General features: G+C 38.3%; 1 protein-coding gene across 1 annotated transcript in view; it reads right to left on the bottom strand.

Moving 5' to 3' along the window:
* The window catches only part of LOC133523558 (glutamate receptor ionotropic, NMDA 2B), a 39,252-nt gene extending 12,339 nt beyond the window's left edge, over nucleotides 1–26,913 (bottom strand). The window contains exons 1-14 of the mRNA XM_061859213.1: nucleotides 26,893–26,913; nucleotides 25,740–26,068; nucleotides 12,575–12,961; nucleotides 12,352–12,491; nucleotides 12,013–12,228; nucleotides 11,489–11,726; nucleotides 10,900–11,213; nucleotides 10,484–10,728; nucleotides 5,425–5,626; nucleotides 4,845–5,168; nucleotides 4,164–4,441; nucleotides 3,746–3,848; nucleotides 2,119–2,267; nucleotides 553–773 (exon numbers count right to left, since the gene is read on the bottom strand). Of these exons, the coding sequence (XP_061715197.1) occupies nucleotides 553–773; nucleotides 2,119–2,267; nucleotides 3,746–3,848; nucleotides 4,164–4,441; nucleotides 4,845–5,168; nucleotides 5,425–5,626; nucleotides 10,484–10,728; nucleotides 10,900–11,213; nucleotides 11,489–11,726; nucleotides 12,013–12,228; nucleotides 12,352–12,491; nucleotides 12,575–12,947 (2,803 nt within the window). The 5' untranslated portion in view covers nucleotides 12,948–12,961; nucleotides 25,740–26,068; nucleotides 26,893–26,913. The remainder of the gene's footprint in view (nucleotides 1–552; nucleotides 774–2,118; nucleotides 2,268–3,745; nucleotides 3,849–4,163; nucleotides 4,442–4,844; nucleotides 5,169–5,424; nucleotides 5,627–10,483; nucleotides 10,729–10,899; nucleotides 11,214–11,488; nucleotides 11,727–12,012; nucleotides 12,229–12,351; nucleotides 12,492–12,574; nucleotides 12,962–25,739; nucleotides 26,069–26,892) is intronic.
* Nucleotides 26,914–27,231: the final 318 nt, after the last annotated feature.

Below are 27,231 nucleotides of genomic sequence, written 5' to 3'. Positions count from 1 at the left end.
TTACCACTATGGACACACATTTTACCACTTTGGTAGTGTCTCTCGCGCAAACTATTCAGTTTAGAAAAAAATCTTATACCTTTAAACGAGCAATTCTTGTATATATATATATATTTCTGTGATCTCGGAAACGGCTCTAACGATTTCGCTGAAATTTGGTATATGGGGGTTTTTGGGGGTATACAATCTATCTAGATTAGTCTTATGTTTGGGAAAACGCGTGTTTTCGAGTTTTCATGCGTTTTTCTTTCGACGCAGAATATGGTCGCTAATTTCGTGTTGCCGGCCACTGTCCGTCTGGTCCAGCGGGTTATAACGCGGACTGCTAAACGAGTTTTACGGGTTCGAATCTCGCCCGGTGACTAACTTTTGTTTTTTTTTGTATATGTTTAAGTTTATTTTTTAATTTTTATAGTTATAACCGAGCAAAGCTCGGTCGCCCAGGTACTATATATATATATATATATATATATATATATATATATATATATATATATATATATATATACAACTTCGAAAGGCTAGTCAGTGATCAGTTTTGCTCTTACTTACCCATCGACAAGGACACAAGAGCGCAACAAGGGCCCACGGTGGAGGCGGCGAGGTGGCCGCGCATGTAGCGGAAGTACACGTGCTCGAGCAGCAGCAGTAGCGCCGCCAGCAGGATGCCGGCCATCAGCAGCAGGAACGCCGACAGAAACTGCTCCAGCGCGAGCGGGTCCGACGATTTATGCTCCTGCTTGTTAGGCTTGCATGTGCCGGTCATCCAGTATCTGAAGGAGGGAAGGAGTTGTGAAAAGGAGTATTTGATATTGTTTTTTGAGGATGTCGTCATGGCCGTCTAGTCTTAGTGATTGGCGCGCATCTCACGCACGACTTTTACTTCATTTCGCATGCACCAATCTGGGTGAGCGATCTTCAAGGTCGTATAAAAACCAGTTCAGAGCCATATCACATTATTAGATCCGAATCGGGCTCCAAGCAACAAGCTGGAAATCGTTTTTATATCTGCATTTGGTCCTAAATGCATGTAATCCGAGTTTACGCAATCTCAGTAGAGGTGAAAAAATTTTTGCTCCGTTTCAGTTTTGTGATTTTAGTCTGAAAACGGTACGTACGACGGAAAATTTGCTCTAACAATGTGAATTCATAGTCAAAGCTGATAATAAAATGGCTGCTATTGTGAATTTCTTTATTTTTGGTATACTTAATCATGCTAATTTAATTTTAATTTAAGTATTTATTTTAAATTTAATTCCAACGAAAAATTTATAGCCCCCTCCAGACTATGCGCGTGAATCGCGGCGCGACTTCGCGGAGCGAACATACCGCGACGTTGACATAGACTCCACACTCGCACAACTTCACGGCGATTTCGCAGTTTGGTTCGCGGCAAGATGGCGCCGAAGCGTCAGCTGATCGGATTTAGTTTGCGGCAAGGCACTGATTCAAACTGGGAACTGTCAAATTGATTTTTGGTTGATCAAGTTCGCACCCAATATAACCAAGTAGCCGCGATAGAAGGTTATGACAGTTCAGATTAACAGAGTGTAGAGTCCAAAGAGCATATAATCACTACGTCTTGCAAGTTCGCGTTTCGCGTCTCCTTTGACGCAGGCCAAATACCGACAAAAAACGGGGAATAAGGCGCGAAGGCGTGAACAATCTGTGAAATCGACGCGAGGGCCCTCCACACTCGCGTTCGCGGCTTCGCGCCTCGATCCGCGGACGAATGTGGAGGGCCCTTATCTCCCAAGGTTCTCAAAATGTATGTGTACCTCCTGGGATTGCGCAAATAGGGATTATATACACGCATTTAGGACGAACTAAAGGTATTAAAATGATTTCGAGCTTGCTGGGAATTAATTTCTCAAAACGCATTTTGTGAATCTAATTTGATTGGCCTATTGGTGAGCAATAAATAATATTTGTATGGTATTGTATTGTAGATTTCTTAATTAATTGCTGTCTTACTTGCAGTCTGGCAAAAGTGGATGTATTACTTTTTTACACTAGTACCTAGATAGCAGCCTTCTGCCCTTGTAGAACAGCAAGAAAGACCGCAAGCATGTACTTATCTAATTGACACAAATAAGTGATTAAACCTCATTTAATTACCTTCTTAATCTTTCAAGGTCTCCATTAGAACGCAAATCAAGTAACCTCTTATTAAACATACTGAGATATTTTGAGTTTCGTGCAAATGCCAGTCCATAACCAGACATGGCATACCACGCGCCGACCGTCAACAATCGGCAGTCTTCATCCTGAAAATTATCAATGTATATGACATTAAAGCGCACTTAACATAGTTTTATTTACTTTATTTATGTATTTTATGAAGGTTTAGCAAAGAGAGAACGGAAGACTTCATACGCGCCTCACAAAACTCTGGACGTTGTAAGCGGTACAACACTACCTAGCAAGTGACGAAAAGAAAAATAAACCCTAGAGCGATATTCTTACTATCCGTGCGATATACACTGGGAGTCGTGCCTTATCATCTTACAACATGATGACAAAACCAAATCAAGTTTAAATTTTAAAATCTAGCTGGTCGATTCTAATTTAGCAATTTGTTATGGGTTTAAACTGGTTTTCATACGACCTTGACGATCGTCCTGGTGGTTGGCGTGCATCTCACGCACGACACACACGAGCAATATCCATGATCGTAGCAAACCCAGTTCAAAACCATAAAAAATGTTAACCCTGGATCGAGCTCTAGAGCGGTATTCAGATTGTAAGTACTATTTGTCACGAGTATAATCATCGAACGTATCATAATGAACACTTCAACAAATTGTGAAATCTGAGTATCTCCGTAATATCGTAGTGATACCGATAACGGATCGAATGTCGGAGCTGCCCGCGTAGCTAACGTGCATATCGTTCACTCTCCGTGGCGAACGAAACGCAGCTGTCACAGCCGCACTAATATGGAAGAGTGATAGGGCCCGATTCGAACAATAATTTAGAGATGCGTAAGATCTTGAAAAGAGATTGAAAAAATCGATAACTAAACGATATGTCAAAATTGACGTTTATTTTGATTCCGGTTGATTTAAGATGACGACGCTACGCTACGGAGCGTTAACGATTGTAACGTTGGCTACGCGGCCTGCTACGCGTGCTACGACAGGCGCTACAGGCACTAAGACGCTACGAGAGCTGTGTAGCTGCATCACGAGTCGCGACACTAGCCAGGCCAGGGTTCACGACCGCCTCCCTCTGTATAACGTTAATTGTAAGATTTTTTTAAGCTAAATATAAGCTATCGCTTATAAACTATTATATCACAGTTAAGCATCTGTGTCAAAGGTGCGCATAATGCTACTAATGCCTTAATATCTTCAGCTAGGCAACATGGGGACAATTTGAACCAAATACGCCTCAAAGCTGGAAGAAGTCTACGAGCCCTACACCACTAATATGCAAATGTATGGTGTATGTTATACCTACATCCTTCACCAGCATTTATAAGCCAATTATATCCACATGCAAACGGGCCCGATCATAGGCATCTTTTACAATATTTGACATGTTAAAAATATTTTGCCAAAAAAATTCAGTAGGTATTTCATATTTTTGCAGATGAGCCATTTTTTTAAATATATTGTTGACGGTGCTAATCATGCTAATATTCCATGAAACGGAAAACTATTATCAGGCCCGATATCGGAACTGATTTCGAGCCCGATATCGGGAAGTGTGGATATAAATGGCCCTTAAAATATAAACTCACTTGAGATACTAAATAATCCAGTACGGTGCCGTCATAAATAAAGGCATCTAGTTCTCCTGTGAGGACTCCTTGTACGCCTGCACCCACTGTGCTGCGATTAAACCTGAGAAAATTATTCAAAATGGTTTGCTTTCATAGAGGTACGTACGTATATAGATGAAATGGTAGAGCCAGCAGATGATCGAAAGAGATGATCTTATGGAACTTTCAGTACGAGTAGCAGGGAAAGCGCTATGATTGTTTGTCCTTTTTTTAATTCTCCATCGTAAATTTTAGTATGGCTTATGGTGAGCAACAAATAACTCGACCAAATTACGAGTACGTAGGTTGTTTTTGCATTGCGTATGTTCTGTCACTTACGGACGCATGTGCTATACCACATGTAATTGATATTACCTTAGCTTAACGCGATACTCACTGTGACATATAGGCATGAGGCTCTTGGAAATATTTCGCTAGTGTAGCGTCCGTGTGAGACCATGGCACTGTCCCGAATTTGAGCGGTGGCCGTATTGTCAGGGGTCTTGAAATTCGGGGGTCATCCAGCCCACTCAGTTCATGGAATTCTTCACGTGTTATCATGAACGCCGCCAAGTTGGCAGTGTATATGGCGAGGAACACTACGGCAAACATCGCCCACATGTTCGTCATGAAGCGGGCTGTGAATCCTCGCGGAGAATCCACATGGACAGAGGCCTGGTGAAGAAAATATTCTAAGCATACGTCGGATATATCCATACAATATATTCCTGTAGTTATTACCAACTTAGAGTAGTATTCTGATGTAGTAATAAATTTAAAGTTAAGTTTTTGATATTGATTGAAATGAGACAATCGGCCGCGTTGATTGGTGCGCGCGAAATGCATTACAAGAAGTCATGGCAAGGTCATATCAAAACTTTAACAAATTAAAAATCGGAATACTTCTCAGTCTGTTGAACTGGTTAAAATATACTTACTCTGGCAAACCAATTTTGTCAGTAGGCGCGAAACTGAAAATGTATACGGGAGATCGATCCTTCGCGCCTACATTTTTCAGATTTGGCGCCTTTTCCTACTGACAAAGCTAGCTTGCCAGTCTGTATATATTGATACTTGCCTGAAAAAGAACCGCCCAAACAATCCAATATGTTCGACATAGTGAAAAACGGTTCTGTGGCGCCCTATTTGAATCTTGTCCTGTAGAGCAATCAAATCCGCTCGGCGATAGCCATTCAAAGAAGAAAATAGAGAACGTAGCGGCTTGTATCGCGACGGCTCCGACCAGCATCCAGGATGCCGTGTCAAAAGGCTCTAGGAAAGCTGTGGGGGAGATGATGCCGGTTCTCTTTGCCACTACTATTGCCACTCCGGTCTCCATGAATGGCACGCTGAAGTCTACTACGGCTTCTCGATCGGAGTTGATAATTAAAGATGTTAGGACCTGAAAAAAGTTAGTAATTATCTTTCGGCAGACTGCTTCCACAAGGGCAATTTTGGTTAGAAGTAAATCAAGATTATTTTTGGGCTCCATTTAAATCTGCCACCCAGATACATGGAAATAATATTTTAATATTTGAATGCTGAAATTCCAGCCGAACATGTAAAGAACTGAATTTGTATACTAACAGCTTATCAACTCATGTTTTATCAAATAAATGATTAAAAAAAAAAAAAAAAAAAATAAGAACTTGGATTACCATATCAGTCTTCTTGTTAACGAGGTCCGCGATGAGTCCGTTCCACTTGCCGTGGTGCAGCGTGCCCCAGCGGCCGTCTTCTACTCGCGACAGTTCGTACGTGAAGCCCAACTGTTCAGCTAACTGCTGCAAGAGATCGATGCAGAAACCACTGCAGCATTGGTACAGCGAGCTGTTTCTGTGTGCGGTCCCAGCTTCCAATCTAGGTTAAAAAACTTATTTAAGAGATGATTTGTTAAACGGCTTATTACCGGGCCTTATACACGGTGTAACATGAGGAAAACGAAAGATTTAAACAGTGTACTCCTGATCACATTTACAGACTAAAATGTTATATAAACTTTTCAGGATTTCGCCGAGTTACAGAGTTAATACCAATAAGAAAACATTTTCTTACTGTAACTTAGTGGAAATCGCCTTTTTGATAGCGATGATGCCATTATGGGGCGTAGTCTAAATATTCATCAGATGTCAAAGTTACAAGTAACCTTTATAAAATTAGGTTAAAAAAAAATCGTATAAATTAATATTCATGTACAAAATACATAAAAATTTTTTTGGCAGAATTTACTTAAACTCATATAACATTTTTTCCTTACATTGGCCTCAGAAGTGCGTGGTTTAAATTTTTCGAGTTCCTCGTGTTACACCGTGTATGAATTGATAGTGGTGGTCAATACCGAACGCTGAAAATCTCACAGTCGACCAGCTTGACACTTAGGTTATACGGTTAATAGCACAAATAGCTATCTATGTGTATGCAGTTTTTTACGTTATTCAATGGAAATAATTTTGAAAAATATTTTTGTTTGACTGTAGGGCTTGCAATATTGGACGTTTTCCAATTCCGGAACTGATTTTCGATATTGGGTCCCATTCCGGAATTGGGGTTCACCATATTTTTATTAGATTTAAAAAAAACAACAAAAAAATTGAATTTCTGATATTTTACGTTTATCAAAGAAAGTATTGTTTCAATAGAAATTAATTTGAAGTATTATTAATCGACAAATATCAATATAATTGAGTAGTGCTCTCTTTGCACCTCTTATTTTAGCACCTAATTACTTTGGTCACTTTAATTCACTTCAACGATACGGCGTATTTATTTGGGGAAACTACGGATGCTAGCAAACCATTTGAAGCCTAATTTTATATAATGTCTAAATATAACGGCTGCGTAGCCTAGTAGGTAGTGGCTCTGTTTACGAAGATGATGATTCTGGGGTTCCGATCTCGGTAAGGGCATTTATTGTGTTTATAAAGATTTTTTATTCCCGAGTTAAAGTTGTGTTCTATGTATTAAAGTATTTAGCTATACTTATTACCTTTGCGCATTGCTGACTAGTGAACAAAACTCAAGCTAAATCAAATGGGCTAAATGATTAAAATTATTTTATTAGCGCTTCATTACAGCCGGATGAGCCTTTTTATGAAGTGTAAAATAATAACTGTAATGGCTCATAGACTTAATGCAAAACATACCATACTTAAATGTTACGCTTTCCAAGTTTGGTTTTTTCCTTACTAGTTCCTAATTCAGAATATAATATGTGCTGCTACAGGCTCCGAAATCATTAATTAAGGAAACTTCTTTCTGAATTGTGAATAAAATAAAATATCCAAATACATTTTATACATTTTGATTATAAAGTTTCGCGTAGTAGGTAGGTTTCTGGGAAAGTATAGATGTATGGTTTTGCTTTACACTTCGTTTTTATTAGCATTAGAAAAGAAGTAAACAATCTAACCATGACGTGTCTTTTTATTGAAAAACGCTTTTTGAAAATAAGTAAGTAAAAGTTGAGTAAGTAAAATAAAGAAAGCAAAGTAATGTGATGATGATTGTATATCTATTTATCTATCTATATAAATAAAAATCAAATACGTTTGTTAGTCACGTATAAACTCGAGAACCGGTGGACCGATTTAGCTAACTTTGGCATTGAAATATTTGTATTAGACGCCAGAAGGTTTAGAAAATGATGATGATTTTGAGAAATCCAACCCCTAAGGGGGTTAAAAGGGGGATGAAAGTTTGTATGGGGTTCAAGTTTTATTTTAAGCTAGAAACTTGATACTTTATAAAAAGGTATTTTATTTAAAAAGAAGAAAAAGAAATTCAGCGTTTTTGAAAATTCATCCCCTAACGTGGTGAAAAAGGGGTTGAAAGATTGTATGGAGATCAAATATTTTTTTGAGTGCAGGATTTGAAACTTTGTACATATAGGCATATTATTAAAACACAAAAAAGTAATTTCAGCGTTATTGAAAATTCAACCCCTAGGGGGGTTAAAAAGGGGATGAAGGTTCAAATATCAAATATCAAACATTTATTCAGCAAATAGGCCACAGGGGCACTTTTACATGTCCATTTTTACAAACAATAAATTAAAAAAAAAAACAATTACAAATATCGAATCTATGAAATAATAAATACTTTATTAGAGATGTATACTGTCTCTAAATGTCAAATTACACAAAAAAAAACTATGATAAAAAAATAAAACCATAAAATACTAAAATTCTTTAGAGATGTATAAGTCTCTACGTGTCAGAGATAAAATATAAAAATATATATTAAATTATCCTTAGAGATGTAGAGGGTCGCCAAGGCTTGAATTCTTATATAAATAATTAAAAGACAAAAAAATTAAAACAGACAAGAACCGAATGAAGTGTCTCACGTTAATGTCACTCAAAAGTAAAGTTACATACTTTAACATAACCTGTACCCCGTGTAAGCTTAAACAGACCGGTCTCCACAAACAGCACCCGTTCACGAGTATGACGTGTATCTCAGCCAGGTTTGTATGGGGTTCAAGTTTTATTTTGAGCTAGGAACTTGAAACTTTTAAAAAAAGTATTTTATTAAATTAGAAGAAAAGTAATTTCAGCGTTTTTGAAAATTCATCCCCTAAGGTGGTGGAAAAGGGGTTGAAAGTTTGTATGGAAGTCAATCATTTTTTTGAGTGCGGGACTTGAAACTTTGTATATGTAAACTTTATAAATGGTGCTTAGACAAAGCTTACTATAAGATAAGTGACCACTTTATGCCGTCGAGTTAGTATGACATATTATTTGTTAATTTACCTATTGACACAGTACCAATAATTTTATTCGCATCACATGTAATATTTGTATAATTATTTAGCTGTAAGATTAGTTTTAGTATTAACATTGTACGCCGCATCGCGGTTGATTGTGATGATTCTACCCTGACATAATTTTAAGATCATTGTAACTCACAATATGACAATAAAGATTTCAATTTCAATATGGGCATATTATTAGAATAAAAAAAAACTATTTTAGCGTTTTTTTTTAAATATTTTCCTAAAAGGGTCAATTAGGGGTTGAAAGTTTGAATCCATTATAAATGCGTTTAAATCTTCATAGAAAAACATAATGTAAGATTAAAAAAAAGGTTATTTTAACGTTCTTGATAGTTAAAAAGGGAATAGAAGTTTATATGTGGTACGAGTTTTTTTAAGCTAGGAACTTGAAACTTGGTAAACGGGCATTACCATTATATTCAAATAGACGAAATCTGATACATATCACGTTTTTAGGATTCCGTACCCAAAGGGTCAAACGGGACCCTATTACTGAGACTTCGCTGTCCGTCTGTCCGTCTGTCACCAGGCTGTATCTCATGAACCGAGATAGCTAGACAGTTGAAATTTTCACAGATGATGTATTTCTGTTGCCGCTATAACAACAAATGCTAAAAACAGAATAAAATAAATATATAAGTTGGGCTCCCATACAACAAACATATTTTTTTGCGGCTTTTATAAATAATGTTGCTCCCCCGATGTTGCTTATGTCCATGGGCGGCGATGACTGCTTCCCATCAGGCGGCTCGTCTGCTCGTTTGCAGCCTATTACATAAAAAAAAATGGTACGGAACCCTTCGTGCGCGAGTCCGACTCGCACTTGGTCGGTTTTTTAAATTCATTCCCTAAGTTAGTGAAAAAAGGGTTGTAAATTTGCACCGGGAACGAAATTTTTTGTAAATAGTGATCTTGAAATGTCGTAAAAGACACAATAATAGGAAACAAGAAAATAGATTTCAGCGTTTTTAGAAATTAATTCCCCAAGGGAGTTAAAGTGGCGTTCTTTGAAAGTTTGTATTAATTCCCTAAATTGGTGAAAAAGGGTTTAAAGTTTGCACTCGAATGGAATAGTGGACTTGAAACCCTTCTTAAGGGAATGCGATGGAGAAGAAAAGAAGAGAGGTAGCATGTTGTACGACGCAAACCTAAAGCTAAAGCCCTCTGCATTTATACGTATGTATGTTAATAATAAATATGAAATAAAATCGATATCTAAGGATCCGTGAGGCGCTTCATTATGAATCTCAGGTCAACATTGGAATAAACGGCCGTCATCTTTAATATCTCCAGTTTTTGTTATGATCAAGGTGAAAATCGATATCTGAGGATACGATGGGTCGTCTATTATATATCTGAGGCCAAAATTTGAATAAACGGCATTGGAATTATCTGCCCCTCTATCACTCTTGCATATTCGAGCGATAGAGAGGCAGGTAACAAAATTTCGATTTGCTAATACGAAGTTCACCCGGTCAGCTAGTGATTTATAATTCTTACATATTGATTTATTTTTCAAACGCGTTATTCAATATAAAGATATGTCAATATCGCTCACATTATTTCTAATGCTGATAAACGAAGTCTACTAAGTATCAAACGTGAAAAAAATCGATGGTTAATGCTGCTGGACTTGAGACTTTTGTCAGCGACGGCTAATAACACCAGCATAGTGTAGCTTCTCAACGATTTTCAGTAGTAAACATAATAAAATCTAATTAAAGTACCTAAAACCAATTCCGGAATTTTCGATATTCAGTGGTCTCAATTCCGGAATTGTAATATCGGAAAATTGGTCCGAGATTCCGGAATTTCGATATTCCGGAATCTCGGATTGCAAGCCCTAAGCATCGGTTCACCCACCTCATCGAGCGGAGGACTGCACCGGAGCGGGGTTCGAGGAGTTTAAATAAATTAGGTAGATAGAGAGGATAGGTATATACCCTGCTACATCAGCCTCCGGAGCAATTCTGCATATAACACCGCGATCCAAAATGCAGCGTCCGCTTATAGGGTCCGGCGGGGCGAGATTTATGTAAGGAGGCTCTTCTAAAAATGTGATCCTCATGTGGAACTTCTCCGGTACACCTTGCGGCGGTGTGTGTAAGCCACCAGGCCAAACTATATCCTTAATATCAAGACGCTCTTTTGGGTATGAATTCCACGTGCCAATTTCTTCCCAAACCAGCTGTTAAATATAAATAAAAGAGTGAGAAACACTATCTTACAATCAAACGAAATTTCTTAGCTTTTATAATCCATTATTTCCTTAGAAATGGATATGTTTTTTGATCATTTCAAATGTCGAGAACTACTTAGTAGATACAATTGTTTAGAAAATAAACCAAAATGCACACACCTGTTCACCTATAGCAGGCCTAAGATTCATGATCTTGAGTTCAGCCGCTCTCAGTTCCCCATCAGGCGTGAATTCTATACTAGGTCTACTCGCTTCGCTTTCTACGCTGACGTTCTTCAGATGTTGGTAGAACCGCTCCCCGGTCGACCAGCGCGCTTCACTTGCGCCCGCGCCACTACAAGATAATCTGGTACCAAGTGGGTGCCGGGCGTTTTCTGGTGCCAATATATACGACTCAACGCCATATGCGAACACCTTTACTGCAGTAGCTATCTCTGCGATCAGCGATGAACTTGATGTGTCGAAGTGTATACCTGAATTGGAAGTTTTCATAAGTGTCAATTATTTATTGCAAACATGCTGATATTGACGATAGCCATGAAAAGAAAAATAGGAAATAGAGTTAAGTATCGTTGTTACAAGAAGCCTTCAAGAAGCTAACAATTTAAATTTTACGCTATGATTCTAGAGCTCTTTAGCGGCATTATCAAAACTATAGGTACATATAGCTGCACTTTCCCAACAAATTAATAAGTTGCCCTAGTACATTGGTGTTGAATCAAAAAGGTGGTGTTGTACAGAAACTTACCTAGCATACCTACAGGAAACTTATTTGGCTGCTGCATTGAGCCGAGCACACTTTGCGTGACTATCCATACAAAGTTCTCGCTAGTGAGGTGGAGGTCGCCGGCAGTGGACAGGATGTCGGCGGCCTCCTCGCGCGTGGCATACAGCAGCATCACGCGCGCCTCGCTAGTCACTAGCTCGTTGAGGTCTGTAGGCTTTTTCACCACTACGGCGTTTAATATTGTAAACTTGAAGCGATCCTGAAGATAAGTAATTCCTCTTAGTGGGTACATACTTATAATTGTCGACTGTTTCGATATTTAGCCGGGAGCCGAGGTTTTGTGGGGTCTACGTCGCTGTACTTTGACGTTTCTGATGACTAAAGGTATACATTATTTAGGAAGATGAAGTTCACGAGATGACGGATTGTGACCGAATACCAAAAGAAGGCTTCTTAGAAGAGGTCCTTACTTTTCAACAGTGAAACTGCGGTGGCCTAACGATTATGAAGAAAGTATAACACTTAATAAGTAACTGTATTCTTACTTGCAATGCAGTGACTCTCTCGCGGACGGCTTGAATAAAATCATCATGCCCAGCAATAGCTGAGGTAACTACGCTGAATTGATGCCACTTGTATCGCTCTAATATTGATAACATAGCAGCAGTTTGATGTTCTATGGACGGGGCCAGTTGAAGACGCAGGGCCGCGTGAGACGCCCTTTTTTCTAAGCCGCTATTATCAGCATTCCACGCAATGACCTGCCACAAAAACACATTTATAAATAACTTTGAATCGTGGACACAAAACCTTCTTCTATAAGCTCAATCTAATACAGTGAGAGTCACTACATAGATATGCAACCGAACAATAAAAAGCATTACCGGTATGCCAAGATATCCGGCGAGTTGTAGAAAATACTGTGCAGAGGCAGTAGAGCGCCCGTATTGTTCATGATTCATAAGATAAAGGATAGCAGACACGTTGACTGCTAGGAATTCTTTACATAGCGAGTCCAGGATAGCTGAAAGATGTGAAAATATAATGTTGTAACATGTCAAATAAGTTTACTCTATAAACTTGTTAATGCATTTATACTACACTTACACATTGGACTAGGCGTGAGGCCTTGCATAGAAAGCGTAACGTTCAGGCGCACTTGGGAGAAGAGTTTCAGTTTGCGCGGTAACTTCGCGAGCGCAGCCTTCTCTGCCTTGGTGTAGTCTCGTGCGCCGAAGGCCTTGTGTGGCACGACCAGCGCGGCGGTGATGGATGAGGGCGCGCGGGGCGGGGGCGGCGCGGGGGACGTGCGCGGGCGCCGCGTGGCGTCGCCGATGCGGACGCCGCCGCCGCGCGCGCCGTCACGGCCTCCGCCGCCCGCTGCGCCGCTGCCGATCTTGATGCCGCCGCCGCGCTCCGCCGCCGCCGCCGTGAGCGCACTCAGCGCCGCAAGCGCCATTACGAATGTGTGCGCCCGCATCGCCGCTCTTAATGCTGAAAAAAATGACAATTTAATTTTGCACGCGTTCATTAATAGAATATTTGCTAAAGTACATTGTTCGAGAGGCTGGACAACCGCTCAAAGATGGACGAATGAGTTTGAACACTTTGAACCAAATAATACGAGTCCATTTTTAGCGTATCTGGCCGAGGCATTACATAGTGCTTTTCACGACTACTGCGAGGAAATAAGAAAACATTTGCATAACTACGAGTATAAGTACTTTAATAGAAATTAATATTTATATTGGCGTGAAGACAATTGTTGAAAGAAAGCGATGTATTTTGCCAGGAACATTAGAAATAGAAATATATTTATTTGCCATCAAATGTGGTATAAAAAGGTGTTAGATTATTATTATTTGAGCCATACACATTTAGACTTTAAAAAGCCATGCAAATCGATGACACATTTATATTTTCTTCACTACAGGAACTCATTTTTATAGCGTAGATACGTGTTTAATGTATTTTTCACGTCAGCAGCTCGAACAAGGGTAATTTGCTGTTTAAAATCAGTGAGAAAAATCGCATTTTGCTTACCGAGTGAGACAAAATAACATTCAAGTGACCTTTAGAATCGAATGTCATTCAACGTGCGGGGCCTAATACAAGTTCGAAATATTTGGATTATATTGTCTTTATCCCTTTCACATCATTAGCAAAAAGAAAGAGACAAAAAAGTGCATACGTAATTCAACGGTATATTGACGGTTTATAATAGACCCCCGAAATAAGTCAGACCGCATCGTTCCAAAACACCCTACGAGTCTTCATTCGTAATAATTAATTAATGAAATAAAAGTTAAAAATTTAATAAAAACACCATATTTTACGTATTTTATTATACAATCAAAACAATAAACTTACAGAAATTTACGCAATTGTTACGCAGTAAATAATTCTACTTAACTACTTTTAACGATCTCTACTATAGTTGACAAATAGTAGTAGTAGTATCCGCAATTCGGACCGTATCTTACAAATTTTTTTTTTTTACAAAAAAAAGTTGTCGATTGAACTGTCAATTGATGTTCGTTAATTCATTATTTTCGTATTATTTTATTGAAATTTCTTTCGTTTTGTTTTATTGTGGTAATTAAAGTTAATTGTTAGAATACCTTCAGAAAACATGAGTGAAATAGTGATCTGTTTGTCTGGATTACATTTTTTCATCCCTTCACCCCACGAACGGAGTTGAGGGTAGAAAATCCCATTTGTATCTACATATTTGTCAGAACTCTCCGTGAGCATTCCCTTTTCCAAATATTTTAGAAACAAAAAGTTAGGAGCAGGTCTACTACATTATACATATTTTTCACGCCACTGTTCGGAAATGTGGCAATAGATGGTCTAAAACCAGGCCGGAAAGTAAGCAATAGCTGTAGCACCTGAAGACCTGAACCACTACTACTAATACAATGTTTCATTGTTGTCAGCATCTGTCATTGGTGATTATTGTTATCATCATCTGTCATTGGTGATGGTAAATAGTTATTTGTACAACAAGAGAGCAAAGTTTGATATTTCTTCAAGTGCTTGTTTTGAGTCCTGTGGAAGCGAAAGATTCTATAATAGATTCACGAGCGTAGCGAGTGAATCTAATTTACAATCTTGAGCGTACTAAGGGACTCAAAAGCGCACGAGATGTAAATAACTTTGATCTCGTGTAGTACACAAAATTTTTCACGTCAGTCAGCCATCAAAAAATACAACCTGAAAAATTGTAATCCAGACAAACAGATCACTATTTCACTCATGTTTTCTGAAGGTATTCTAACAATTAACTTTTACAAAAAAAAGTTGTCGATTGAACTGTCAATTGATGTTCGTTAATTCATTATTTTCGTATTATTTTATTGAAATTTCTTTCGTTTTGTTTTATTGTGGTAATTAAAGTTAATTGTTAGAATACCTTCAGAAAACATGAGTGAAATAGTGATCTGTTTGTCTGGATTACATTTTTTCAGGTTGTATTTTTTGATGGCTGACTGACGTGAAAAATTTTGTGTATTACACGAGATCAAAGTTATTTACATCTCGTGCGCTTTTGAGTCCCTTAGTACGCTCAAGATTGTAAATTAGATTCACTCGCTACGCTCGTGAATCTATTATAGAATCTTTCGCTTCCACAGGACTCAAAACAAGCACTTGAAGAAATATCAAACTTTGCTCTCTTGTTGTACAAATAACTATTTACCATCACCAATGACAGATGATGATAACAATAATCACCAATGACAGATGCTGACAACAATGAAACATTGTATTAGTAGTAGTGGTTCAGGTCTTCAGGTGCTACAGCTATTGCTTACTTTCCGGCCTGGTTTTAGACCATCTATTGCCACATTTCGGAACAGTGGCGTGAAAAATATGTATAATGTAGTAGACCTGCTCCTAACTTTTTGTTTCTAAAATATTTGGAAAAGGGAATGCTCACGGAGAGTTCTGACAAATATGTAGATACAAATGGGATTTTCTACCCTCAACTCCGTTCGTGGGGTGAAGGGATGAATATTGTGCCTCATGCGTTAAAAATGAAAAAACTTAAGATTTCTTGGAATTCAATTATTTGATTCCATTATTCGCATTCAGTGGAAGCAGAAGTGAAGCTAAGTACGAGTAGCATCGTGTAAATTTATATTAAAAACCGAGCAAGAGCACTTCGGGTCCTGCTCAATGTACTGTTCCGTAATTAGCCATTCGTGGCGTGGCAATAGGCTGCCTTAAACAGGCTATTCAGTTTCTGTGCCTATCAAAAAAAGGTTACAGTTTGTGGGAAAAACATTTTTACTTTTTACACATTTAACTATCTTTGTTTGTTGTTGTTGTTTTTTGAGTCACATCTTGGAAGTTCAATTTGACCCATTTCCCGATTTACGATTAATATGAAATTTTGCATACATATGTAAATCGGAGGACAATGCAACATTATGTTATGTTATGATTGACATGGAGCTGATCTGATGATGAAGACAGAAAATGGCCATGGGAACTCTGTGATAACACAACGCAAACGAATTGTGTTTGGGGTTGTTACAATTGTCTCGATAAGTATTAGGTGCATGTGAAAAACAAAGTACAGTTAGCGATAAAGGCGCGTACTAACAATTAAAAATTAAACAAAAAAGTTCAGGTAATTCATAGGCAAGGTCACAAAATACGAAATCGCTAAAGAGCACAGGAGGAGTGTAAAGTTGCCGACGAATAAGTCGTGACTAAATAATATTTCCCGTATTACTCCAAAATACATCTCTAATAGGGGGATGAAACACTTCTTGAACTCCTGTGAAAATACCATATGAAAGATAATACCGCCGCTCGGATGCATTCATTGTTTATTGTCCAAGTGTGTCCGATAAGCTTACACTTGGTCGGTCGTTATCTTTGTTCTGGTAAATAAGTCATTATAATATAGTAACAATAGACCACTTAAAATGTATTATAGAACTTTCTTTCTAATCTACCGTAGAAACCACGAAGGCGTTTTAAAAAACTTGTAAATATTCGTCATACGCTATTATACAATATTAGTTAGTGGTGAGGTGGTGACTGTTTCAACTGCCTTGTTTTATATTGTAACGAAAAAATTGAATGAATATTAACATCATTGTAAGTAGGTAATTGTGCCTACCCAATACAACGATCACCGAATATTATGACATAAAAGTACAGTGGGCGAAAATCCTCGTTACCTTACCCCTCACACAAAACAAAATATTATTATACTACGGCTTGGTAAATGTTGCTTGCCATCGTCTAAACAGTAATCAGTTGTAAAATAGTACAACATCAAACAGCTTCAACATGTAATAAACTTTAAAACCAGCCAATAAATTCAATTCTTTGAAATATTTATTTTTCTGTTTGCTTGCAATGCGTATGTATCTAGAATATCAGTATATTTACTATATTTCACTGATAGTAAACCAAAATTGAATATTGTAAGCTCTATTTTCATTTTAAAAAACTTGTATATAAATTTTAATCGTAATATACCGTATAGAACTTGGTATTCCAGGCTGAGTGCATGGGCATCATAAACGCGACGGCTGCCATCACTGCAAGGAAGGTAGTAGAGGAGGATAGGTAGTAGAGCAGTCTTAATGGCCCCTAAATAGCTATATAGTTACATCCAAACTAATACACGAATGCCACGAACGACTAATGGAGGTATGTAATAATAACAAGATCACCCTACAATGGATCAACGGACACAGTGGATTCCGGGGTAACGATGCTGCGGACGAGCTTGCCAGGCAAGGATCGAGTGCGGGGACGATTGGTCCGGAACCGATTCTTCCGATACCGTTTAGCAAGGTACGCTCAATGCTGCTGACACGTACAGGGAAACTACACACAGATCACTGGCTGAACCAGACTGGATGCAGAAAGGCAAAAGAAGCCATGCCTGGCATCAACGGAAAGCTCACAAGGGCGCTCCTGCAACTAGGTAAGGTCCAACTGAGTATGGTAACCAGTGTCATAACAGGTCAAGGAATATTTAACAAACATCTTTTCACAACAGGTGTCACAGACAGTCCCCTATGCCGAGGATGCATGGAGACAGAAGAAACAGCCTCTCACGTGGTGCTGAAATGCAGCGGAGTGACTCCATACAGGGCTAAACATCTCGGATCCCCGAGAGACCTCCCCGAGTTCCTACTCAACATTAAAGGTTTGATAGGATTGCTCGAGGAGCTGGGCTGGCAGGACCAGCCCACCCCCACCTGTCACGCAAAATAGGCGCCGGTCGTCGAGTTGCGGAAAACCGCCCGTTTACAATACAATACAAATACCTTATAGAAATGGTTGTTAACTTAGTAGATACGTACGTTATTACGTCAAATTATGTTTCGTTTATGTTTAAATCAGAATTTCTTCATGACTCACATCACATGTGAGTCACTGGCCCTGCGGAACTGTTTGAGCATGACCCATACGCTGAGTTGCTGGTCCTGAATGGGTTAAGCAAAAAATAATCACCTCCAGAAGTGGGGAGGTACAGTCAAATAATTTAATTTCAGTACCATTTCGTAGTGACAATCAATATAAAAGTCACTAGGGACCTCATATACCATACTACTAACTGGTAACGAGGAAAGATAAAACTTTCTTCTTTTGTAACCTCACAAGGTTAGAAAACATACAAAAGCGGCCGAGAATATTTGAGTTTGTAACTGGTTATGAGAAAAGAGTAAATTTTCTTATTTTGTATCTGGTTACAAAACTCGGTTACCAGTCGGTTCCATACGCGGCCGAAAGGAAAGCGGGAATGTTAATAATAATCAATTTTGAAGTCCCTTTTTAGTTTATCGTAAGGAACTCGTAAATGGTAGGCTGTAACAAAACACGTTCTGATACATAAATAATACATAATATTTTCTACAAAAACCACTCTGAACACTTTTCCCTAGGACCAATATTTAAGAAGATATTATAGGGGATAAGTTAATTACAATCAATTCATAGGTACTTTTTTTAGTTGTTCGTAAATAACTCGTAATCGTTGCTCCAGTGCAAAAAAAAATGTTAAGCATAAAAAAAATTCTACAAAAAGATTTACACTTTTTCGTTAGGATTAATATTATTGAGATATTAAACGGCGAAAGTTAATTTTAATCAATACTGCACATTATTTGTGTTTCTCGCTTTAAAAGCTTAATAAATGTTGATCTTAGGTAAAAGTGTTCCGCATGTCTTTTGTAGAAAACTTTGTTTTAAGTAATTGTTTATATATAAAAATTTTTTTGCTATAGGTCATACTTTACAAATTATTTACGAAAAACTAAAAAAAGAGACCTGAGGATTCATTGTAATTAACTTTCCCCCTCTAATATCTTTTAAATATTGATCCCAGGGAAAACTGTTCTAAATGTTTTTTATAGAAAATTTTATATAGATTATTTATGTTTCAGGATATTTTTTGATTTGGGCCACCGTTTACGAGTCCTTTACGAAAGACTAAAAAAAGAACCTGGAAATTGATTATAATTAACATTCCCCCTTTAATATTTAAACACCTTTAAGTATACATATTTGTCCATGATCTAGCCCAATATCAATATTTTACTTGACTGCGACTTTGCCAGAAAGTAGGGTTATGGGTTTGTGTACTGATGATTCAGTACAGCCTGTAGCTTAGGATACTGGACCGATTTTTTAAAATGACGCATCGGTATATTCCTCTTGTCCTTTACAACTTATTTACACTTGTTTTATTAAAGAAAAAATTAATACAGCCGCCTTGAGTGGATTTCAATGAAATATACACCAGTAGATCCACAATTAGTACATGAGTGCTACGCAATACAAAGTTACTAAAATTAACGGAAGAAAAAGTTTAAGGCTAAATAATGTGATAGCAAAAACAGATTTTAGGTTTAAATAGGGTTCAAACAATAGTGACACTAATTAAATTAGACACCTACAATTTCGGGATTCCTGTTTGCGTGTCTTAAAATTTGAGCTTCAAGTACAAATAGATGAGGTCCAGGGTCTCATGATGGAGTCAGGAGTTGGTCACCAGAACTCCTAATCTACTCATCATAACTCCATTGTGTTTGGGCTCAATAGATTTGCCTTGATGAGCACCATAGATCTAGATGAGGTCCAGGGTCTCATGATGGAGTCAGGAATTGGTGACCAGAACTCCTAATCTACTCATCATAACTCCATCGTGTTTAAGCTCAAAAGATTTGCCTTGACGAGCACCATCGATCTAGATGAGGTCCAGGGTCTCATGATGGAGTCAGGAATTGGACACCAGAACTCCTAATCTACTCATCATAACTCCATCGTGTTTAAGCTCAATAGATTTGCCTTGACGAGCACCATCGATCTAGATGAGGTCCAGGGTCTTATGATGGAGTCAGGAATTGGTGACCATAACTCCTAATCTAGATGAGGTCCAGGGTCTTATGATGGAGTCAGGAATTGGTGACCATAACTCATAACTCCATCGTGTTTGGGCCCAATAGATTTGCCTTGACGAGCACCATCGATCTAGATGAAGTCCAGGGTCTCATGATGGAGTCAGGAGTTTGTCATCAGAACGGCAATTCTACACATTATAACTCCATTATGGGTGGACAACATAGGCACCACGGGTGCGTAGCCAATATGCCAATCGTTTACAATACGACAAACGCTCCCATGCTGCCTAGCCAAGATGCCAATCGTTTGCACATATTGTGTTTTTTTGTCGTATCGTAAACGATTGGCATGTTAGTGCGATAGAAAGATAGATAGTGTATCGTATACGATTGGCATGTTAGCTACGCTGCCATGCTGCCTAGCCAAGATGCCAATCATTTGCGCATATTACTGCAATAGAGATACAGATAGTTTTTCGTTGTCGTAGCGTAAACGATTGACATGTTGGCTACGCACTCATGCTGCCTAGCCAAGATGCAAATCGTTTGCGCATATTAGTGCAATAGAGAGACATATAGTGTTTCGTTGTCCTAGCGTAAACGATTGGCATGTAGGCTACGCACCCGTGCTGCCTAGCCAAGATGGCAATCGTTTGCGTATATTGGTGCAATAGAGAGACACATAGTGTTTCGTTGTTGTAGCGTAAACGATTGGCATGTTGGACACCCATAATGGAATTATGATGAGTAGAATTGCCGTTCTGAAGACCAACTCCTGACTCCATCATGAGACCCTGGACTTCATCTAGATCGATGGTGCTCATCATGGCAAATCTATTGAGCCCAAACACGATGGAGTTATGATGAGTAGATTAGGAGTTCTAGTGACCAACTCCTGACTCCATCATGAGACCCTGGACCTCATTTAGATCGATGGTGTTCGTCAGGGCAAATCTATTGAGCCCAAACAAGATTGAGTTATGGTGAGTAGATTAGGAGTTCTGGTGACCAACTCCTGACTCCATCATGAGACCCTGGACCTCATCTAGATCGATGGCGCTCGTCGGGGCAAATCATTTGAGCCCAAACACGATGGAATTATAATGAGTAGATTAGGAGTTCTGGTGACCAACTCCTGACTCCATCATGAGAACCTGGACTTCATCCGGGTCAAAACCCTAATGTAATTTCAAGATTTTCAAGTAACACTGAAAATCTATCAATAAGCGAGAGTCGGTTGTTAAGCGTAGTGTAAAAAATGTACTTGTATTAAGATAGGTATTTAAGATTTTCTAATCGCAGTATACAGCACTTCTCGGAACTCCGTAGCTGATTACGAACGCAACGAACCCCTGACAATCGAGCACAGCAGGTCCGTCCTCTTAGCGCGCTCCGCGGAGAATGAACGCGTGGCGTGGCGTCGCGTCGATGCAGCGTGATTTATACGTCTTTTAAAAAAAGCGGCCAAGTGCGAGTCGGACTCGCCCATGAAGGGTTCCGTACCATTTATGACGTATTAAAAAAACTACTTACTAGATCTGGTTCAAACCAATTTTCGTTGGAAGTTTGCATGGTAATGTATATCATATATTTTTTTTAGATTTTTCATTCCGTTATTTTAGAAGTTACAGGGGGGGGGGGGGACACACTTTTTTTCACTTTGGAAGTGTCTCTCGCGCAAACTATTCAGTTTAGAAAAAAATGATATTAGAAACCTAAATATCATTTTTGAAGACCTATCCTTAGATACCCCACACGTATGGGTTTGATGAAAAAATTTTTTTTTTTTTAATTTTTATGGCGTATTAAAAAAAACTACTTACTAGATCTCGTTCGAACCAATTTTCGGTGGAAGTTTGCATGGCAATGTATATCATATATTTTTTTTAGATTTTTCATTCTGTTATTTTAGAAGTTACGGGGGGGGGGGGGGACACACTTTTTACCACTTTGGAAGTGTCTCTCGCGCAAACTATTCACTTTAGAAAAAAAATATATTAGAAACCTCAATATCATTTTTAAAGACCTATCCATAGATACCCCACACGTATGGGTTTGATGAAAAAAGATTTTTTGAGTTTCAGTTCTAAGTATGGGGAACCCCCAAAATTTATTGTTTTTTTTCTATTTTTGTGTAAACATCATAATGCGGTTCATAGAATACATCTACTTACCAAGTTTGAACAGTATAGCTTTTATAGTTTCGGAAAAAAGTGGCTGTGACAGAATCGGACAGACAGACGGACATGACCAGGGGTCGGACAAAAAGTGCACATGACGTCAAACCACTTATAGGATGATTTCAAATACATAGTATTTTTGATTTTCATAAACAATTATCACTTATCATTTATCAACCTCTTTATTAAACGATATCGCCACTTGAAATGAGTAAGTACGTTTTTGACTGACACATTGTCAATCAGATGAACAATAAATTGACTTCGTTACTGTTTAGCTATTGTATCTTCACGATTATATTTAGCTAAAATTTATATTTACTAATGTATAAGAAAACGCTCTAAAATGTCATGTCATCTTTACTCGAATATTGTGGCAATTTTCCGTTTTTGGAGGTACGTGACAAACACGTATACTGCTAATCTTACCTACTGTTCCCACTTTTGACTATTAAACCTATTTATCTGAGGATCCCACAGACTTGTTCTAACTAATTTCAAATAATTATACCTTATGGTAACAAGTTTCGTGAAATTTATTTTATTCACTACATCACCCTACCACCTGTATTATTAATTCCATGGATTTATTTACGTTTATTTTGTTACTTCATTAATACTACTTTATTACTACATGTCACACGGAAGTTTAAATACAAACTTAAACATCATCCTGTGTGCAAGATTAAGTACGTCATTTTTACGTCATCCGCACTTTTTGTCCGACCCCTGGACATGACGAATCTATAAGGGTTCCGTTTTTGCCATTTGGCTACGGAACCCTAAAAAATATAATTTTACCGGAATGTAGGTCTCATAGTTATGATTATTTTAACATAAAGTTACAGTTTGCTATAGGTAACATTATTTTTAAAGCAAAATATACGTACAATTTGAGGAAAAAAATATAATATACTTAACCCTGTTTTCGCCAAAAAAATTAAGAAAACTCGGAAGGTAATTTATCAAATTTTTCAAATGAATCTTCTATTTTAAATCGTTCCAGCCCCACGTACAAGATATGTTCAATCAAATTGTACCAAATGATTAATGTACCAAATGATTTTTGTTTACTGCAAAATTGAGAACCGAAACGACACTTCTCACTGCAAAATTTGAAAAAGACTCCCAAGAAAACTCATTAAAAAAGAGGTTTAAAAAGAAAATGAAAATTTGGACGGTTTAGGAAATGATTATTTAAGTACGGTACCAGTTTTTGAATAAATACTAATAGTTACGTAGTAATCTTGAATGAAAAAGGAAGCATTTTACAAAATACGCTCGTCTGTAGGAATAAGGCCTCTTAAGGGGTATGGATGGCACACTGCGTCCGAATCGCACGTCGCTTAAAATCATAGATTAGCATAATATAAATATATCAATGGTGCTCGCGTTTGTTGATGCACCTGAGAAACACTGTGAGTAGTGTGAGTCACGTGGAGGTCGTAACATAACAAAATAAAACTTTAAGGCACCGTAGGTTCGTGTTCTCACCGAGCGCAAGCGTGAGCGAGATGGATGTGCGTTTTCGGAGCCGCGGATATCATGTTTTTGAATTTATAAATAATCTTCGTATTTTTATCTTTTACTCAAGATTGCTAATTTATTTTTTAGCTACCGTATCGAGATCTAAAAAAGCGGTATAGGTAAAAAACTTAAGTAAGTCACCTGTTGTATGTAGTTGTGACGTGTTCGAATAGACAATACATGTTTAAAAGACACACACAAACAAAACAAATGTTTATTCGAACACGTCACAACTACATACAACAGGTGACTTGCATAAGTTTTTTATCTATACGATTTTTAAAAAACTTCGCTCTCTAAACCTTCAATCAGAATCGTCTTCCTTAACACATTCATCGCTTAACTACGGTCGTAGAACTACGTCGTAGCCGATAACATGGGTTTCCCGTTCCCCGGTATGTAGTGAAATTGCTTCGTAGAGGCAAAACAACAACGGAGAAGAGAATGTAGCTACAAGCTACGGCGTAGCGCGTAGCGTTGCCCGCTATACCATGTGACGTGATAAGAATTTAAGGATAATTTCATTTGGATTAGATTTGTAATGTTTTACAGCTAGTAATTTCCTCGTGTTGGTGAGTGATTTTGGTGAAAAATGTTGTTTCACTCGGTAACAAAGTTTGTTTACCTCCCATACTTTGAAACCCTCGCAACTCGCAACGCTCCAGATTTCACTTTTTGGAATCTTTCGCTTGCTCGGCTTTTAATATTAGCACGAGGGATAAATAACAACTTTGATCTCTTGTTAAACAAATAGGTAACTATCCGTATCACTATCCCTCCATCTTTGTCTCGGGGATGGTCGGGCTGGAGACACTTGAACTAAGGAGGAAGTTCTTACTCCTAGTTCACTATCTCTCGATCGTTCACCATCGAGTCGACAGTCCCGAGGTGTTGGAGAAGATGTGATTGATAGTTCCTAAGAGGATACCCCAGGATGTGGACGGGGCAGTAACACCACGCCGCCGGCCATGCCTGTTGCAGCGGCCTTCTGCTCGCACATGCTACGCGAGGCACGCTCCTACCTCACGCGCTCTATCGAGCCTGCATTCAATGCTCGCTCAGTACGCAGATGCCGACATTTTTGCCAATAGTTTAGCGTACCTATGTAATATTGCTAGACACTTTTTGAATTTGAATTATTGTAATTAATTGGCTGAATTTGTAAATTTGATCTTTCTTGACATTTTATATATGCTAAATATTGTAATTAATTGACTGACTATGTAAATTTTATTTTTCTTGACATGTTATCTGTTTGTATGTTTTTATTTTCCTGACATCTATTTTTCTAGTGTGTAAGCGAATTGGTGTAGTACTGTAAGCTTGCACTGTGTTAAATAAATAAAATAAAATAAAACAAAATTACGTCACTTTTCAGGTTTTTTTTATCTCTCTTTACCTAGTACTAGAACCTATCTTTTTATAAATAGATATTCAATGAAGTCTTCTACATCCGTGCTAAATGTTTATATTTCTATCCATGTTCTGCTCAATTTAACGCAAGTAACACACTTCGGCCCGCGTAGCCAACGTTACAATAGTTAACGCTCCGGAGCGTAGCATAGTCATCTCTCTCTATCACTCTTCCCCATTAGTGCGACTGTGACAGTTGCGTTTTGTTCGCCACGGAGCGTGAACGATAGGCACGTTGGCTACGCGGGCAGCTTCTTTTATTTACTTAATTAGCACAGCAGCTTCTATTTACTTAATTTATCTGTGTAGAATGTTAACTTTTAAACGCAAATAATAAAATTTATATCTTAATACCTTATCAAAGTTATCACGAACGCTGACCTCACCTCCCGAGCTCCACCCAAATCACAAGATCAGTCCAATCTTCTCAGCTACGCTACGGGAGCGACGTACCTACCTAACTATACTCACGATATTATATAGTGATAGCGACTACACGTGTCTTAATGCATGAAGACAATTTTGGATAAATAATTACTAGAAATTCATAATTATTACACATATAAAATATATAGTTACTATAAAAAATATATTTCTAAGTCATTAATAGAACGTATCAAATACAAGATCACTTTCGTATACCTATATATATTGAACGAATACAAATTTTGCAAAGATTCTCTAATATCTGTATCGACAGTAACCATACGCTTCATTCCAATATTTATTCGAAGTTTCAAATTACATTAGATGCGTTATAGGCATACGTATACGTACCTATAAGCGTATACGGCGGTGGCGGCGGCGGCGCGGCGAGCGTGCAACTATCCGCATATACTCAGGAGGCGGCGCGGGCCGACATGGGGTCGTGGTGGTCGAGACGGGACGGAGGCTGGCGCGGCGCCGCGCCGCCAGCACCACGGGCCTTACTTCGCGCGTGTTTACGTAAGCGCCACGCCCCGAGCCACGCTACGGCGGTATGGGGCGCGGCGCGAAGCGCGAAGCACCTCCAGTCGCCGAGCGCCGACTGGCGCGCCTCAGAGATTCACTCCTTGCGCCGCCGACCACGCATGCGCTAATCTCACAACCTTCATGGTCCACGCCTCCTGTTACATAATAAGAATAAACTACGGCGAAGCCTCACTGATCCCTGACAATAGCCGCACGTAGAGTTCATGGTATGCTGGTGTTCACGATTTGTAGCATTATATATAGGCTTTTACTATTTGGCCCTGTATCCAGCCAAACTTCCGTTAGGATTCTTCTGGGTTCAAGAGCGAGGAATTATTACAAATTCAATGCCCAGATATTTTCTACATATCGAGTACCATTAGAATTACGTCATGTAATCGTATACCTATTGCTAGTTAGTGAAAGTTACCAAACCATCAAAAACATGAATGTGAAATGAAAAGCCATGTTCAACATTAAGAATATGCGGCGTTGACTTCGCTTCGCCATCGCTGTCAGCAAAATAATTGATATGAGTGCTGTATGGGATATAAAATCATATTTTTTGATTTTTTTTTTTTTTGCTTTGGCCCAATAGTATTAAAGGGTATCGTTGAAAAGGTCTTTTAAAATGAATAAGTCTCCAATTTTTTTTTTTGATAAAGTTTATACTTTGAGAAATAATTCCAAAAAATATGAAAAAATCGTGAGAGATTAGTAAATACTTTCATTGAAAACTACAGCGAATATAATCATTCCAGCCGTTTTTGAGTTAGTAATAATATTAACAAAGCTCTGCGAAGGTCTACTCCTTTATGCTTATAATTTACAGTACTTTTATAATCATCACAGGCCTTTGCGTCTATTGCAGACGATTTAAGCATTGCTGTTTTAGACAACGAGTTTGGTGACTGTGGAGGCCGATGCGTGAGCGGCACGATCTGCCAAATTTTTGGAGAAAAGAGAAAGCTCATGCTACCTGAGGTTCCAGTCCCGGTTTGCTTTCTGTGAAAGAAAAAAATTAGGTATCAATTAACAATCGCTGGTTGAAATGAATCTGCTTGGAAAACTTTTTCGTTCGCTGTCTTGCGTTCTCAATTTGGATTTCTAATATTAGGTACCTACTTAGGCGAGAGATATACTTTAACAATTAACACTCAATACAACCAGAAAAAGAAAATGATTGAACAGTAGAATTTTTATTTTTATATCTACCTATTAAGAACCTACCAGCTCACTCTAACGCATAACTGCGTCCCTGAGGTTTGTCGAGGCTTGCCACGCCAGTAAACCAAAGCATCAAATATGTGGCTTTCAA

This window comes from Cydia pomonella, chromosome 12, assembly GCF_033807575.1.
Source record: "Cydia pomonella isolate Wapato2018A chromosome 12, ilCydPomo1, whole genome shotgun sequence".
Classification (NCBI taxonomy): domain Eukaryota; kingdom Metazoa; phylum Arthropoda; class Insecta; order Lepidoptera; family Tortricidae; genus Cydia; species Cydia pomonella.
Note: the sequence above shows the minus strand (reverse complement) of the source record. Positions and strands in the feature narration are given on the sequence as shown.